The sequence below is a fragment of the Dendrobates tinctorius genome, unplaced genomic scaffold (assembly GCF_039654945.1).
Source record: "Dendrobates tinctorius isolate UK_male_01 unplaced genomic scaffold, ASM3965494v1 ptg000144l, whole genome shotgun sequence".
Taxonomy (NCBI): domain Eukaryota; kingdom Metazoa; phylum Chordata; class Amphibia; order Anura; family Dendrobatidae; genus Dendrobates; species Dendrobates tinctorius.
Genome location: NW_027361811.1, coordinates 914,667 through 933,323, shown reverse-complemented (window position 1 = coordinate 933,323; position 18,657 = coordinate 914,667). Strand labels below are relative to the sequence as shown.

General features: G+C 44.7%; 1 protein-coding gene across 3 annotated transcripts in view; it reads right to left on the bottom strand.

The window, feature by feature from the left end:
- HSD17B3 (hydroxysteroid 17-beta dehydrogenase 3) overlaps positions 1–18,657 on the bottom strand; it is a 254,388-nt gene that overhangs the window by 59,869 nt on the left and 175,862 nt on the right. For all 3 annotated transcript variants that reach the window (XM_073545951.1, XM_073545952.1, XM_073545953.1), the window contains one exon: positions 3,906–3,941. In XM_073545951.1, the coding sequence (XP_073402052.1) occupies positions 3,906–3,941 (36 nt within the window). The remainder of the gene's footprint in view (positions 1–3,905; positions 3,942–18,657) is intronic.

Sequence of the window (18,657 nt, the reverse complement as noted above, 5' to 3'; positions counted from 1 at the left end):
TGGAAATTTTACCTCTCAATTACCGTAATTCATCTATGGCTGCAGTGACTATTTTGTAACATGCACGCCGTGCTTTATTCTAGAGAATTGTAAATCTGCCAATTTAGTGCCCATACATTTTGCCTCCATACAGTGTAGAGCCCCAATATAATGTACTGTCCCCTTACATTGTGGACCCCCTATATTTCCAGTGACAGATGATGGACCTCAGTAGGGGCTGGGCTTTTATTGTTAACATTAGTCAGGGTACATAACATGTTTTAATCACTTCCATTATAAGGATTGGAACACATTATTGTGTTCTCCGCTGAGCACTTAAGTCAGGGTTTCCATTCACCATAATGAGGCTGATGGAGACTCTTTCGACTCTTTGGTGTCTGTTCCAGGGGGTATCCATCTTTTTAGGCATGTACGGAAGTGTTGTCTTCGACACTTATCCACTAAAAATACACCTAATATAATGTGACACCACCGGACGGAATGGAGTTCAGACAGTGCAAAGTGACTCCATTTGTCTCATAAGTGAGTGGTTCCATTCAAGGATTTTGTCTGAATTGTGGTGTTTGGGATTTACATGGAAACCCCATTGTAAGTGCTCAGCAGAAAGCGCAGTATAAATGTGAACCAAGCATTATTTTGATTTTTGGGAGGCAGAATGAACAAATAAACAGCAGTACAATAATCTATTCTATTATTTCAAAACACTGTTTTTCGGTGATTAATTTGTATTTCCGTTCATACTGCACTCACACACACAAATGATACACCAACCGACACATTCACGATTTGATCACAAAATACAGTTTAAACATTAATTTTCATAAACCTGCAGTAAGGAAAAATGACCTGCAGGTGGTACCACACTACCCCAAAACACACTACCATAAAGCTGCTAACAGACATCCTAAACAAATCCAAACATTTGCCTTGGGGGCTTTCCAGCTTGCCGAACTGCTTGCCTAGCCTATTTCAGCCAAATTGGAGTATTGCACACTTCAGTGCAGGTGAGTCACATATGGAAACACATTTGAAAACATGCACTACCTATTGAATTGCACACTTGCTCTGTTCACACTCCACACACACAAACAAATGATACACCATTTGAAAGGTCAAATGATCTGGCAGGTGGCAGCACACTACCACAAAGCTGTTTACAGACATCACAAACAAATCCAAACATTTGACTTGGGGTCTTTTTAGCTTGCCAAAGTGCTTGCCCAGCCTATTTCAGGCACATTGGAGGATTGCACACTTCACTGCAGGTGTGTCACATATGTCAACACATTTGTAAACATGCACTGCTTTTTCGGTGATTTCTTTGCCCCACACACAAATGGTGAGTCACATATGCAAACACATTTGCAAACATGCACTGCTTTTTCACTGATTACTTCGCCCCACACACAAATGATACAACATTTGAAAGGTAAACTTGCCCCCTTCTGCAAGAAAAGAGCCAAACAAACCACACATTCACGATTTTTATCACTAAATACAGTTTAAACATTCATTTTCATAAACCTGCAGAAAGAAACAATGACCTGCAAGTAGCACCTCAACCGGAAGACATTTTTTGGCCTCTACTTATCAAACCAATTTATTGTATTACCAATCTACATATATGAATACCTGTCTGTGTTCATCAGCTCATGAAATACATTTACATTTGACCAGCTTGCTTTTTCTGAAATTGCCTGCGACCCAACGACCAAGGTGCGAAAATTTCGCCCGGGCCAAGCTAGTAGTTCTTATTTTTATTTTTGTGTTGTTCACAACATGGTAATAATGATAAAATGGCTTAATTCTTTTATGCTTTATTGTAAAATAAAAAATAAAAAAGTTGTCTCAATATTCTGAGAGGTGCAACATTTTTTATTTTTTGGCAAACAGAATGAGAGCGTTTTTTGGGGGTGACAAGTTGGAGATTTCTTTGATACCATTTTGGGACACATAACTCTTTGATTGCTTTTTATTCATATTTTTCAGACACGGAATGAACAAAAAGCCAGCAATTCAGTTATTGTTTTTATTTACATTTTATGCACAGTTCACCATTCAGTAAAAATGATAAAACTGATTTATTCTTCAGGCTGATTACTGCAATTCCAGATTTACGGTATTTTTTTATGCTTTGCTGCTTTAAGACTAAAAAATTTTTTTTCAAACATTAATTTGTTTTTGCATTGTCATATTCCAAGAGCTGTAATTTTTTTGTTTTGTTTTTTCATTAGTAAATTTATTTATTTAGACTTTTCAAAAGCTTTTTAGTAAATTTTTCATGTGCCAGTATGATGAAAAAGCATCATTTTTGGTGTATTTTTTATTTTTTTTATGATGTAAGGAATAAATATGACAGTTTTAGAAATCAGGTCGCTCCAGATGTGGTGTTATCAATTTTGTTTACTTTTTTGTTAATTTTTGTTTTGACACAGGCTGCGTTTTTAGTGGCAAATCAGATTTTTGTGATTCGTGTGACCTTTTTTGTGGCTTTTTTTTTCAGCTTTTTTACATATTTTATTTTTATTTAACTTTTTCTACTTTTTCACTTAGTCCCGCTGTGGGACATGAATATTTTTACTTTGATCGTAGGTCTCCTGCACTGCAGTGCTCATGTACTGCAATGCCTGAGACCTGTTAGTGACTCACTGACAGAGCCTGTAAAGGCCCCGTTACACATAACATTGTCCCAGCGATCCCACCAACGATCCGACATATATGGGATCACTGGGACATCGTTAGGCTGATCGCTGGTGAGCTGTCACATAGACAGCCCCTCCAGCGATCAGGACCAGCGAGCAAGATGGTTTCTAATGTAAACATCGGGTATCCAGGAGCCGCAACTCTTGGATACCTGCTTTTTACCTTGGAAACCGGTGTACACGCTGGTTTTCAAGGTAAACATCGGGTATCTAAGAGCCGTGCGGCTCCTGGATACCCGCTGTTTACCTTGGAAACCAGCTTATACGCCGGTTTCCAAGGTAAACAGCGGGTATCCAAGAGCCGCGGCTCCTGGATACCAGATGTTTACATTAGAAACCAGCATCCAGCGTCGCTGATCGCTGGTCTCTCGCTGCCACACGCAGCGATGCGTGCTGGCCAGCGGGAGACCAGAGATCAAAAAATGGCCCAGGCCGATCGAGCACGATCAGTGATACCCAGCAGGGGGGCTGGTCGCTGATCCCCGTCACACACAGCGATCTCGCTGGCGAGATCGCTGTGGTGTCACAAAATCAGCGATCTTGCTAGCGAGATCGCTGTGTGTGACGGGGCCTTTATACTCTGCTTACAGCAGGGTCTAAAAGGTCACCATGTCCTGGGGTCATTAGATGTCTTTAGGGTACTATGGCAATGATCGGTAATCGCGGATGGTCGAACCTGTTCAAGGGGGGCTTTTAATCCCCTTTTAATCGCTTTTATGTCACTGTCACAGTTGACAGTGGAATTTAAATGGTTAATTGGCCCCAATTGGTTCCAAAACCTGCCAGGGCCAATGCTGCAGGGTGTCTACTGTCATGTTAGCTGTCATCGGCAGTAATTTAGCCCTCTGAGGGGTGCTATTCGCTTGTTTCCGATTGCCATTTTAAAACGGTGATCAGGATTAAGGTCCCTTAATGGCCGCCGTTTTAATGCATATTGGAGGTTGTTAATGGGTTATCTAAAGATATGACTTTTCTTAGTGCAAGATCCTATACAAAGAACTGTTCTTACTTTCATATGAATTTCAGAGCTGACAAAAGAGAAGAAGAAGGTGGAGCATTTTTTTGCAGAGTAATTTAGTGAACTGATCTTTTAATAAAAGCAATTATCAAACTAGCAACAAGTTTGTTCAAATTTAACATTAACATACTTTATAGTAGCAGAAATTAAAAAAAAGATATGCATACTGTTCATAATGTACATACCTTCACAGTGGAAACGACATTGCAATGAATGAGATTCTACATGAGAAACAGAAAAGTATAGTGATAATGTTTAATATCATTCTCTTGTGACATATCATACGTTTTCTGTTCTATTTATTTCTATTCTGCCAAAAAGTAAAGGCAACTTATCTTACTACATTCATTTTATTATAAATAGGTGCAGCATTTGATTCTTAACATAGTACACATTGTTATAGGGCTTACTTTCTGTATATTTGTCATGATTTGTAGTTTTGCCCTGTCCTGTATTTTGTATAATATGTTATTTAACTTTTCTCAGGTTGTATTTGCTGTAAATTAACCATGTCTCCTTCCCCCAATACTTTGCAATGTCTTGTGATGTACCTGGACCATAATCTAATTTAGGCTTGTGTCAACAGCTAGTGGAACTGTGGCTATTGTTTTCCTAAGGCCTCTTTCACACTTCAGTTTTTTGCATCAGTCAAAATCCGCCAAAAGGACGGATGGCGGATCCGTTTTAGTACTGATGACAACGGATGCCACCCGTCCGTTTTTTTGACGGATCCGACAAATGAAGAATTTTAAAGGAATCGCAGCGTGGAAAAAGAGAGAGAGAGAGAGAGAGAGAGATTTTTTTTTTTGTCCGGCACCCAGAAAGAATTTCGGGTTAAATGAGTGTCTGGAGGATCCGCCAGAGAAAAAAACGCTGCAAGCTCCATTTTGAAATCTTTGAGGATGGTGACGGACAGCAACTTTTGACGGATCCGCAAAAAAAACGGATGCAACGGATGGCAATCCGTCACAATCCGCCAATAATGGAAGTTAATGGGGAAAAAAAACGGATCCTCAAAAGAAAATTGAGGATCCATTTTTTTCAAAACCTGGCGGATTGTGACTGATTGTAAAAAACTGAAGTGTGAAAGAGGCCTAAGCAGAAGATAACCTACAATACACATCCTGTAGACTCAATGGAGCCCTTACATTTCTAGAATCTTCTGATGGACCAAACCATTGAATAGTAGGTGTGACCCCTACCCCCTTCAGATGGGCTGATCCCAGGAGCCCTGACAATACATTCTTCTTTTAAGATCAGTTGTGATTTGAGTGCGGACCTGGAAGGAGTCACGAACTGAGTTGAGGCCAGCTCGTGACGTCCGTGGGATTGTGTGGAATCCTCTGGACTATTGCAAAGATTATTGTTATTGTATCTGGCACAAGGACTATCGTAAGGTGCCCGGATTTGTTTCCATTGTGTGGACTTATTGTGGACTTCTCATGGACTCTAAGGACATTATGGATATTTGATGTTGTATGCTCCCTGCCTTAATAAATCTCGTTGGATCGTCCCTCAGCCTGTTGTCCCTTCTTGCTCTGTTGTATACCCCATCACAATATTGTGGGTGAAATAAGTGACTGTTAGGTCACATGGCTAACAGCAGATTGAGCATTCATAAATATGCTAATAACCACTAAGTGAATAAATAATATTTTGTAATATATATTTTCATATATAATAAATATGTCATTAGGAGATGAGAACTCATGACATATACAGTGGCTTGTGAAAGTATTCACCCCCTTGGCTTTACAGTATACCTATTTTGTTACATTACAGCTTGTGTTTAAATATTTTTTCAATCTGATTTGTGTGTGATGCAACAGCACTAAATAGTCTAAGTTGGTGAAATGAGGTGGGATCAAAAAACTAAAAATTGGCATGTGCATATGTATTCATTTACCCATTTTGCTATGAAGCCCCTAAAAATTTCTTGTGCAAGCAATTGCCTTCATAAGTCACATGCTTAGTGAAAGGAAGTCCACCTGTGTGCAATCTAAGTGTCACATGTTCTGTCAGTATATACACACCTTTTCTGAAAGGCCACAGAGGCTGCAACACCATAAAATAAGAGGCACCACTAGCCAAACAACACCATGAAGACCAAGGAGATCTCCAAACAATTCAGGGACAGTCAGAGTTTGGTTATAAAAAAAAATCTCAATCTTTGATGATCCCACAGAGCACCATCAAAACCATTATTATCAAATGGAAAGAACGTGATGCCACAACAAACCTGCCAAGAGAGGGCCCGCTCACCAAAACTCTCAGCTCAGGTAAGGAGTGCATTATTCAGAGAGGCAGCACAGAAACTAAAAGTAACCCTGAAGGAACTGCAGAGTTATCAAGCAGAGACTGGAATATCTGTCCTTACGACCGCAATAAGCCATATGCTCCATAGCCTTTATCAAAAACTGGACAGATAAAAGCCTTTACTTACATATAAAAAAAGTAAGGTATGTTTTTAGTTTCCCAAAAGACATGTAGGAAGCTCACCAAATGTATGGAGAAAGATGCGGTGGTCAGATGAAAATAAAATTGAACTTTTTGGCCATCAAGCTACAGTCATGGCCAAAAGTATTGACACCCCTGCAATTCTGTCAGATAATATTCAGTTTCTTCCTGAAAATGATTGCAAACACAAATTCTTTGGTATTATTATCTTCATTTAATTTGTCTTAAATGAAAAAACACAAAAGAGAATGAAGCAAAAAGCAAAACATTGATCATTTCACACAAAACTCCAAAAATGGGCCGGACAAAAGTATTGGCACCCTCAGCCTAATACTTGGTTGCACAACCTTTAGCCAAAATAACTGCGACCAACCGCTTCCGGTAACCATCAATGAGTTTCTTACAATGCTCTGCTGGAATTTTAGACCATTCTTCTTTGGCAAACTACTCCAGGTCCCTGATATTTGAAGGGTGCCTTCTCCAAACTGCCATTTTTAGATCTCTCCACAGGTGTTCTATGGGATTCAGGTCTGGACTCATTGCTGGCCACCTTAGAAGTCTCCAGTGCTTTCTCTCAAACCATTTTCTAGTGCTTTTTGAAGTGTGTTTTGGGTTATTGTCCTGCTGGAACACCCATGACCTCTGAGGTAGACCCAGCTTTCTCACACTGAGCCCTAAATTATGCTGCAAAATTTGTTGGTAGTCTCCTGTCTTCATAATGCCATGCACACGGTCAAGCAGTCCAGTGCCAGAGGCAGCAAAGCAACCCCAAAACATCAGGGAACCTCCGCCATGTTTGACTGTAGGGACCGTGTACTTTTCTTTGAATGCCTCTTTTTTCTCCTGTAAACTCTATGTTGATGCTTTTGCCCTAAAAGCTCTACTTTTGTCTCATCTGACCAGAGAACATTCTTCCAAAATGTTTTAGGCTTTTTCAGGTAAGTTTTGGCAAACTCCAGCCTGGCTTTTTTATGTCTCGGAGTAAGAAGTGGAGTCTTCCTGGGTCTCCTACCATACAGTCCCTTTTAATTCAGATGCCGACGGATAGTACGGGTTGACACCGTTGTACCCTCGGACTGCAGGGCAGCTTGAACTTGTTTGGATGTTAGTGGAGGTTCTTTATCCAACATCTGCACAATCTTGCGTTGAAATCTCTTGTCAATTTTTCTTTTCCGGCCACATCTAGGGAGGTTAGCCACAGTGCCATGGGCTTTAAACTTCTTGATGACACTGTGCACGGTAGACACAGGAACATTCAGGTCTTTGGAGATGGACTTGTAGCCTTGAGATTGCTCATGCTTCCTCACAATTTGGTTTCTCAAATCCTCAGACAGTTCTTTGGTCTTCTTTCTTTTCTCCATGCTCAATGTGGTACACACAAGGACACAGGACAGAGGTTGAGTCAACTTTAATCCATGTCAACTGGCTGCAAGTGTGATTTAGTTATTGCCAACACCTGTTAGGTAGAGTTGAGCGACTTTTGGTTTTTTAGGGTCGCGTTTCGTTTCGTGAAACCCGACTTTTCCAAAAGTCGGGTCGAGCAAGATCGTCCGATTATAGGGAAAAGTCGGGGTCGTCCCGAAACACGAAACCCAATGTAAGTCAATGGGGAATAAAAGTCGGCAGTGAGAGGAGGACAAGAAACACACCAACAGTGCCCATTTGAATGCCAAAAGCATCAATTCTTCTTACTTAAGCTTGTCAACCTTAGTTAACTTCATAATACAAGTTACACACTGAAAAATGGGGGTTATTTGGCTACAGACTGTGGGGGGGGAGGGCTGGCTCCAGGTTTTCATGTGCCCTGGGCGAAAGAGTGCCCCTTTAACACATACCACAACTCATCATGCTCCGATACGGCAGAGAAATAGCGGTATAGTACAATGAAAAATACCTCACTTTTTACATCTCATGACGAGGCCCATCTATTTCTCCATACAGAATCATTGGTCCCATATAATGTTTGAAACAGTATATGATGAGCTCCACATAATGCTACAGTATATGTTGGTCCCCATGGATGAAGCTCTACTGTCTTATGGGCCCAAATAATGCTCCAAACATAATGGGCCCCATTTCTAATGCTCTAGTGTATAATGGGCCCTGTAAATGCTGCTCCAGTGTCTGATGTCCACCTTTGGAATGTTCCAGTGTATGGTGGGCCCCATCTATCATTCTCAGACGGTGTTAGGCCCAGTATGGATTGCACGTGATTGCACAAAGGTTAGAAAGGGTACCGTATCCCCAGATAACATGTATGGATAGCGTACACATTCAAAATATATGTCTCAGGAGGCAGGCTCAGACGGTGTTAGGCCCAGTATGGATTGCACGTGATTGCACAAAGGTTAGAAAGGGTACCGTATCCCCGGATAACATGTATGGATAGCGTACACATTCAAAATATATGTCTCAGGAGGCAGGCTCAGACGGTGTTAGGCCCAGTATGGATTGCACGTGATTGCACAAAGGTTAGAAAGGGTACCGTATCCCCGGATAACATGTATGGATAGCGTACACATTCAAAATATATGTCTCAGGAGGCAGGCTCAGACGGTGTCAGGCACAGTATGGATTTGACGGCCCAGATTACACAGCGGAGGAGCAGGGAGAGGTAAAGATTGCAAATGCTGGGGCCCTGCCCAAGCAAGGGGGGCCCACTCGTGGGCGTCGGTACTGGCACTGGGCCCCTCATAGTACAGCGGTGTGTCTGACGGCGGGTGTGCACCACCACCGTCAGAGACACTTGATTGCACTATGAGGGACCCTGTGCCAGTGCCCGCGCCCAAGAGTCGGCCTACCCACCTGTCCAGGGCAACGGCACTCGCACGGTGTCGTGCGCTAGGTGGTGACCCCGGCCATGGGGGGGGAGGCAGCACAGTTAGGGAGTTTTAGAAAGTGGCATATGTTGATGTTGGACATTCAGCTGATGCAAAAGGCGAAATAGGTGAAGTCCCAGGAAGAGGTGGACCAAAGCAAGCCATTTTTCTGTCACCCTATGTGTCATCAGGGGAAGGTGGGACAAAATCCTTGGAAACCCATGCGTGGTTCATTTTAATGAAGGTTAGATCATCCACATTTTGGGTTGACAGACGGGTCCTTTTTTCTGTCAGGATTGATCCAGCTGCACTGAAGACTCTTTCCGATAGCACACTTGCAGCTGGGCAAGCGAGCTCCTGTAAGGCATATTGGGCCAATTCAGGCCAGGTGTCCAGTTTAGCAGCCCAATAGTCAAAGGGGAATGACCTGTGTGGGAGAACATCGATATGGGAGGAAAAGTAGTTTGTAACCATAGTTGACAACTGCTGTCTCCTGTCACTTTCCATCGATGCAGTATTACCAGTTGTGTGAGCGGTATTTGAAAAATCAGTCCACAACATTGTCATGAAACCCCTGTCTCCAACGCCACTTCTGCTGTGTGCACCACGAACACCTCTGCCAAGCTGCCCCCGGCCCGTACGGCTCGTGTGAGAACCATCACCGCTGCTGTGTGCTGGGAATGCCTCAAGCAACCGATTTACCAGAGTTGCTTGTTTATTAGCCAATATTAGGTCAAGGTTCTCCTGTGGCATGATGTTTTGTAATTTGCCTTTATAGCGTGGATCCAGGATGCTGGCCAACCAGTAGTCGTCATCGTTCATCATTTTGGCAATGCGGGGGTCCCTTTTTAGGAACCGCAAGGCATAATCTGACATGTGGACCAATGTTCCCGGTGTCAATGATGCACTGCGAGTGCTGGGTGGAGGAGCACTTTCTGGCAAATCCACATCCCTCCAGTCACGCACAAACCCTGTACCAGACCTTGCCACGCCAACATTTTCACTTGCCCCACGAGATGCATCCTCCTCCCCTAAGTAATCATCCCCATCATCATCCTCCTCCTCCTCTTCTTCCTCCACCTCGTCCAGGAGAGGTCCCTGAGCAGACAATGGCTGAATGTCATCAAGAATTCCCTCCTCCTCTTCCTCCTCATCAACATTGGCTGCAGACGCCTGCTCCTTAAGGTGCGTCAAAGTTTGCATGAGCAGACGCATAAGTGGGATGCTCATGCTTAGGATGGCGTCGTCTGCGCTTACCAGCCGTGTGCATTCCTCAAAACACTGAAGGACTTTACAGAGGTCTTTCAGCTTCGACCACTGCACACCTGTCAACTCCATGTCTGCTCTCAAAGTGCCTGGCCGTGTATCCTCCCACAAATGCATTATGGCCTGCCTCTGCTCGCACAGCCGCTCCACCATGTGCAGGGTGGAGTTCCACCTTGTTGCAATGTCGATAATGAGGCGGTGGTTGGGAAGGTGGAGCAATCGCTGCAGCTTCTGCATACGAACGGAGTGTACAGGCGACCGGCGGATGCGCGCGCACAGTCTTCGCACCTTCTGGAGCAGGGCTGTTAACTCCGGATAATTTTTGAGGAAGCACTGCATCACCAGGTTCAAGGTGTGAGCCAAGCAAGGTATGTGGCTGAGTTTTGAAAGGGCTATGGCTGCCACAAAATTACGGCCGTTATCACTAACTACCTTGCCTGCCTCAAGATGTACACTGCCCAGCCATGACTCAGTTTTTCGCTTCAAGTACTCGGCCAGCACCTCGGCGGTGTGTCTGTTGCCCAAACACATCATCTGCAACACAGCCTGCTGACGCTTTCCACTAGCTGCTCGATAGGGGGACACATCGTGTGCAACAGTGGCAGCTGCAGATGGAGTGCTCGTTCGACTGCGCTCTGTGGACGAGCTTTCGCTTCTGGAGGAGGAGGAGGAGGAGGGTCGAACGCCTACAGCCAACTGTTTCCTATACCGTGGGCTAGGCAGCATTGTCCCACCACCGCTGTCCCCTGTGGACCCTGCATCCACCACATTAACCCAGTGCGCAGTGATGGACACGTAACGGCCCTGGCCATGCCGACTGGACCATGCATCAGTTGTGAGGTGCACCTTTCCGCTCACTGACTGCTTGAGTGCATGGACAATGCGGTCTTTCACATGATGGTGGAGGGCTGGGATGGCTTTGCGAGAGAAGAAGTGGCGACTGGGTAGGTCATAGCGTGGTACTGCATAGGCCATGAGTTCGCGGAAAGCTGTGCTTTCCACCAACCGAAAGGGCATCATCTCAAACGAGATTAGTTTGGCAATGTGGGCGTTCAAACCCAGTGTACGCGGATGAGAGACTGAGTACTTTCTTGACCTACTCATAGTGTCTGGGAGGGTGAGCTGGACTTGAGAGCTGCATATGGTGGAAGTAGCGGTGGACAGGGCGGACTGAGAGAGGGTTGATGATGGTGATGGAGTTGGTGTTCTTTCTGATGGCCTAGAATCAGTCTTTCGTTGATATAACAGTGGGATTCCCTGACTGCTGTGGCCTTGCAACGACACCTCAACATTTGCTGCTGTGCTAACCGGTGGGCTTACAGTGGGGGAAACAATGTAGCGTTGCTGACTACCTTCGTTGTGATCAGTTGCACATGTGGCACTTGAGGTTTGGTGTTGTGTCCATGCTTGCAAGTGCATGCTGGTTAAATGTCTAAGCATTCAACTGGTATTCAAATTTTTCAGATTTTTCCCTCGGCTAAAGGTCTTTGCGCACTTCTTACAGATAACCTTGGCCTGATCATGAGGATTTTGTTCAAAAAAGTGCCACACTGCACTCTTCCTACTTTGGCAGACATTTTGCGACCTAGCACGCTGTGATCTTTTGACCCTCTGGACAAGCTGTCCAGCAACTCTTTTGATGTTTGGAACCTGTCTTTGGAGTGCTCCGGGCCTGCCAGATAACAGCTGTTGCGATGTCGATGTCTACTGTGGATGCTCCTCATCTGAGCTATTGGAAGCAGCACCCTCTTCCCCCAATGGATGCCAATCTGGGTCAACAACTGGGTCATCCATCACATCCTCTTCTATGTCATGTGCACCTTCCTCTGTGTCACCGTGTATGGTGGTATAGTGTGCGGGAAGGGGCACCTGAGTCTCATCAGGGTCAGAATCTGGCTCTGTACACTGCGAGGACAATGTAGTGCTCTGAGTGAATGTACCAGCAGAATCATCCATCAGCGGCTGTGCATCAGTGCACTCCATGTCAGATTCATCTTGGCCTGGGTAATTCACCATTTCACTTGATAATCCAGGCATGGTATGTGAAAACAGCTCCATGGAGTAATCAGTAGTATGGCCTGCGTCATCCTTCAATCTTGGTTGGGGTGAAGGACACAAGGAAAGGTGTGGTTCATGAACATGAGCCTCCAATGACGACTCAGTGCTTTTACTTTTTACAACTGAAGAAGAGGAGGCGATAGAGCTGGAGGCTGAGTCAGCAATGTAAGACAAAACTTTTTCCTGATGCTCTGGCTTTAAAAGCGGTTTGCCAACTCCTAGAAAACTAAGCGTTCGAGGCCTTATGTAGCCAGACGATGACGCAGGCTCAACACCTCCTGCATTCGGTCCTATTTTGCTCTTGCCACTACCATCAGATCCACCACCAACACCATCATTACCAGCTGCCAACCCCCGCCCAATTCCACGGCCTCTTCCACCAGCCTTCCTCATTTTTGGTAGAAATGTAGACAAAATCCAACAAACTATATAGTAATGTAAAACAAGGTACAAGGTGTCTATAGGACAGGGGAGATTTTGAATTTCTGCAGACACTTATGGACAGTTTTGGATTGTGTGAGGCCCACTGATATCTGAGCGCTATGTCACAGGCTCGATGGCACAGCTGTGACAAAAGTGACGAGAGGATAAGGGAGATTTTGAATTTCTGCAGACACTTGTGGACAGTTTTGGATTGTGTGAGGCCCACTGATATCAGCGCTATGTGACAGGCTCGATGGCACAGCTGTGACAAAAGTGACGAGAGGATAAGGGAGATTTTGAATTTCTGCAGACACTTGTGGACAGTTTTGGATTGTGTGAGGCCCACTGATATCTGAGCGCTATGTCACAGGCTCGATGGCACAGCTGTGACAAAAGTGACGAGAGGATAAGGGAGATTTTGAATTTCTGCAGACACTTGTGGACAGTTTTGGATTGTGTGAGGCCCACTGATATCTGAGCGCTATGTCACAGGCTCGATGGCACAGCTGTGACAAAAGTGACGAGAGGATAAGGGAGATTTTGAATTTCTGCAGACACTTGTGGACAGTTTTGGATTGTGTGAGGCCCACTGATATCTCAGCGCTATGTGACAGGCTCGATGGCACAGCTGTGACAAAAGTGACGAGAGGATAAGGGAGATTTTGAATTTCTGCAGACACTTGTGGACAGTTTTGGATTGTGTGAGGCCCACTGATATCTGAGCGCTATGTTACAGGCTCGATGGCACAGCTGTGACAAAAGTGACGAGAGGATAAGGGAGATTTTGAATTTCTGCAGACACTTGTGGACAGTTTTGGATTGTGTGAGGCCCACTGATATCTGAGCGCTATGTGACAGGCTCGATGGCACAGCTGTGACAAAAGTGATGAGAGGATAAGGGAGATTTTGAATTTCTGCAGACACTTGTGGACAGTTTTGGATTGTGTGAGGCCCACTGATATCTGAGCGCTATGTCACAGGCTCGATGGCACAGCTGTGACAAAAGTGACGAGAGGATAAGGGAGATTTTGAATTTCTGCAGACACTTGTGGACAGTTTTGGATTGTGTGAGGCCCACTGATATCTGAGCGCTATGTCACAGGCTCGATGGCACAGCTGTGACAAAAGTGACGAGAGGATAAGGGAGATTTTGAATTTCTGCAGACACTTGTGGACAGTTTTGGATTGTGTGAGGCCCACTGATATCTCAGCGCTATGTGACAGGCTCGATGGCACAGCTGTGACAAAAGTGACGAGAGGATAAGGGAGATTTTTAATTTCTGCAGACACTTGTGGACAGTTTTGGATTGTGTGAGGCCCACTGATATCTGAGCGCTATGTCACAGGCTCGATGGCACAGCTGTGACAAAAGGGACTAGAGGATAAGGGAGATTGGATTGCTTTTAAAAAAGCAGCTTGCGGAGCAGTGGGTAAACAGCAATGCCAGCCTGTCAGGAAGCCTTAAAAGGCAGCCCAACAACCAACACCACTGATACACCACAATATAGCCTCCCCTTGCACTGCACACACAGTTACTGGTGTGTTGTGCAGGCCAAATTGCTAGCAGCAGAAGCAGTTTTTTTTTCTTCTCAGGACAAAAAAAAAAAATTGGGATTGCTTTTAAAAAAGCAGTTTGCGGAGCAGTGGGTAAACAGCAATGCAGGAATGTCAGGAAGCCTTAGAAGGCAGCCCAACAACCAACACCACTGATACACCACTATATAGCCTCCCCTTGCACTGCACACACAGTGACTGGTGTGTTGTGCAGGCCAAATCGCTAGCAGCAGAAGCAGTTTTTTTGTCTTCTTCCCTGCCTAACGCTCTCCCTACAGAATCAGCAGCAACCTCTCCCTATACTGAGATCGGCAGAAGTAAGATGGCGGTCGGCGTGCACGCCCTTTTATACCCCCTGTTACGCCCACCAAAACAAGCCAATCACTTGCATGCCCTTCTGAAAGATGGTGGTGACCCCTGCCTATGTCATCACGTTGCCCACAGTGTCCGTGGATCCTGATTGGCTGAAAAAGAGCGCAAAACAAACTTTTGAAACGTGACTTTGGTGCGTAAGTCGCCGACCTCGTGGCCGACCTCATCCTAGGGTCGGGTTTCGTTTCATGAAACCCGACTTTGCCAAAAGTCGGCGACTTTTGAAATTTTTCGACCCGTTTCGCTCAACTCTACTGTTAGGTGCCACAGGTAAGTTATAGGTGCTGTTAATTACACAAATTAGAGAAGCATCACATGATTTTTCAAACAGTGCCAATACTTTTGTCCACCCTCTTTTTTATGTTTGGTGTGGAATAATATCCAATTTGGCTTTAGGACAATTCTTTTTGTGTTTTTTCATTTAAGACAAATTAAATGAAGATAATAATAGCAAAGAATTTGTGTTTGCAATCATTTTCAGGAAGAAACTGAGTATTATCTGACAGAATTGCAGGGGTGTCAATACTTTTGGCCATGACAGTAAATGCTATGTCTTGCGAAAAATCAACACAACTCATAACCCCAAGAACACCATCCCCACAGTGAAACATGGTGGTGGCAGCCTCATGGTCTGGGGATGTTTTTTGGCAGTAGGAACATGTAAAATGGTCCCAGCAGAGGGGAAGATGGATGGTGCAAAATACAGGGTTACTCTTGAGCAAAACCTGCTTCAGTCTGTCATTGATTTGAGATTTGGACGGAGGTTCACCTTTCAACAAGACAATGACCCAAAGCATACTGCTAAAGCAACACTTGATTTGCTTAAGGGGAAATGTGTAAATGTTTTGAAGTGTCTTAGTCAAAGCCCAGACCTTAAACCAATTAAGCATCTGTGGTCGGACTTGAAGATTGCTTTTCATTAGAGGAAACCATCTAATTTGACAGAGCTGGTGCAGTTTTGCCTTGAGGAATGGGCAAAAATCCCAGTACCAAGATGTGGAAAGCTCACAGAGTCTTATCAAAAGCAACCTGCAGCTGTAATTGCTGCAAAAGGAGGCTTTACATTTTACTGACTTTAGGAGGTGAATAGTTATGCACACTGAAGTTTTCAGTTATTTTGTCCTATTTGTTGTTTGCTTCACAATTGACATACGCAATCGCAGAAAGATCACACAAGACTGGTGTTATGGAAATACACTCACTGGCCACTTTATTAGGTACACCTGTCCAACTGTGTGTTAAGACTTAATTTCTAATCAGCCAATCACATGGCGGCAACTCAGTGCATTTAGGCATGTAGACATGGTCAAGACAATCTCCTGCAGTTCAAACCGAGCATCAGTATGGGGAAGAAAGGTGATTTGAGTGCCTTTGAACGTGGCATGATTGTTGGTGCCAGAAGGGCTGGTCTGAGAATTTCAGAAACTGCTGATCTACTGGGATTTTCACGCACAACCATCTCTAGGGTTTACAGAGAATGGTCCGAAAAAGAAAAAAAATCCAGTGAGCGGCAGTTCTGTGGCCGGAAATGCCATGTTGATGCCAGAGGTCAGAGGAGAATGGGCAGACTGGTTCGAGCTGATAGAAAGGCAACAGTGACTCAAATTGCCACCCGTTACAACCAAGGTAGGCAGAAGAGCATCTCTGAATGCACAGTGCGTCGAACTTTGAGGCAGATGGGCTACAGCAGCAGAAGACCACACTGGGTACCACTCCTCTCAGCTAAGAACAGGAAACTGAGGCTACAATTTGCACAAGCTCATCGAAATTGGACAGTAGAAGATTGGAAAAACGTTGCCTGGTCTGATGAGTCTCGATTTCTGCTGCGACATTCGGATGGTAGGGTCAGAATTTGGCGTAAACAACATGAAAGCATGGATCCATCCTGCCTTGTATCAACGGTTCAGGCTGGTGGTGGTGGTGTCATGGTGTGGGGAATTTTTTCTGGGCACTCTTTGGGCCCCTTGGTACCAATTGAGCATCGTTGCAACGCCACAGCCTACCTGAGTATTGTTGCTGACCATGTCCATCCCTTTATGACCACAATGTACCCAACATCTGATGGCTACTTTCAGCAGGATAATGCGCCATGTCATAAAGCTCGAATCATCTCAGATTGGTTTCTTGAACATGACAATGAGTTTACTGTACTCAAATGGCCTCCTCAGTCACCAGATCTCAATCCAATAGAGCATCTTTGGGATGTGGTGGAACGGGAGATTCGCATCAGGGATGTGCAGCCGACAAATCTGCGCCAACTGTGTGTTGCCATCATGTCAATATGGTCCAAAATCTCTGAGGAATGCTTCCAGCACCTTGTTGAATCTCTGCCACGAAGAATTGAGGCAGTTCTGAAGGCAAAAGGGGGTCCAACCCCTTACTAGCATGGTGTACCTAATAAAGTGGCCAGTGAGTGTATATATGTATATGTGTTTCATCTAGATTTCACTTGCCTGCTATAGGCTATATGCTATATACTTATGTACTCATATATACTCTATATTCCTATATGCGCACTTAGAGATATAATCACAGCTGTCCTGAACTTTGTAACTAGTTACTGGAGATGACCTAACCCCATGAACCAGTCTGAGAGGCTGATGTTACCTCATGATAGCATTGTCTTGTGACATTTGTTCCAGACATACAGAAGAGGAAGTTAGGCCAGATGGTCCAAGCCGATATTGGAGTCTTGCAGACATTGTAAGACAAGGGGCAGTAAATCATCTGATTCTTAAGTCACCTCATGTCGGACACCCATATATGTTCATGTATTTAAACTGACCAATTAGATAAGAAGTTCAGCCTTTATGTTAATAAGTAACCACTCCTTTGTACGAACTAATAAAACCAATTATATTCAATAAACTTCCAGAGTTCTGCTGGAAAGGATTGCTGCTAACTAGGCTTGGCGTGTTTCTTTCCATGAGCGCTCAATAAGACTCTGTCTAATTAGGACAGGCCGCAGCACACACAGATATATATCTATATCAATCAAAAATCCATAACACTGGCACTAAACCAGCACAAGCGCAGAAACCCACGAACTTGGCGCAAGTTGCCCCAGCTAAGCGAGCCTTAAAAGGCCAGGATACTGTTTACCCATCTCTCAGTGTATGCCCTAGTAGAGAATAGGTAGATTCCTCTGTGAGAAACCCCGGGAGTGTAGCACGAAGAGAAAGAGAAACGAACCCTAAGATAAACCCTGAAAGAGAACAACCAGTACTGCTAGCAACACGCACCACCACAACACATAATAACTGCAATAAACAGCAAAGACCTGAGCTGGAAATAGGGTTAAATAGCCCACCTGATGATGAAGGAAGTGATCAGGTGTGAAATTCCTCCAGATCATCCCAAGACAACCACTCCCTGCTAACTTGCACAGCAGAATGGACTCAATCCCACCACTGCCTAGTACCAGACACAGCAGCATCCTTCATTGACTGGCAACCGGGGAACACAGCATCCCACACTCCCCGGGCATACCCATACATCCTTCTAATCCAGAACGCAACACTTGATAAGATTGGGATGTTTTCTCTGCACACATGGTAGTTCCGCCTCTAGGGTCAGGACATTGGCGGCGCTTGCGACCGGATTAGCGTTTCGCCGGACCTGATCCATTCCCAGGTGGAAAAACAGAACCACAATTCATAACAACAATAAAAAGAAAAGCAAATGTTCACAGTTGTAGGCATGTTCGTCACTTGTTCCCTGTGGATTACAATTTGGAGAACTGGACTGTGGATTGCTGACTGCTAAGAAAATGACTGTGGTGATTTGGTGCCCAAAGCAACAGGCACGGACACTGCTGTTTGTTCTGGATGGCTCGGGGCTTTATAGCATCCGCCCTTGGAGGGAGTGGTGTTCATTGGAAGAGAACTGCACCCTCATGTTCCAAAATTTGGAAACCTGCCCAGGGAGTTTCCCTGCAGAGCTGTCGGGCCTGGAGGTCGGCCCTGCTGGACGGTGGGGTGAAGACTCA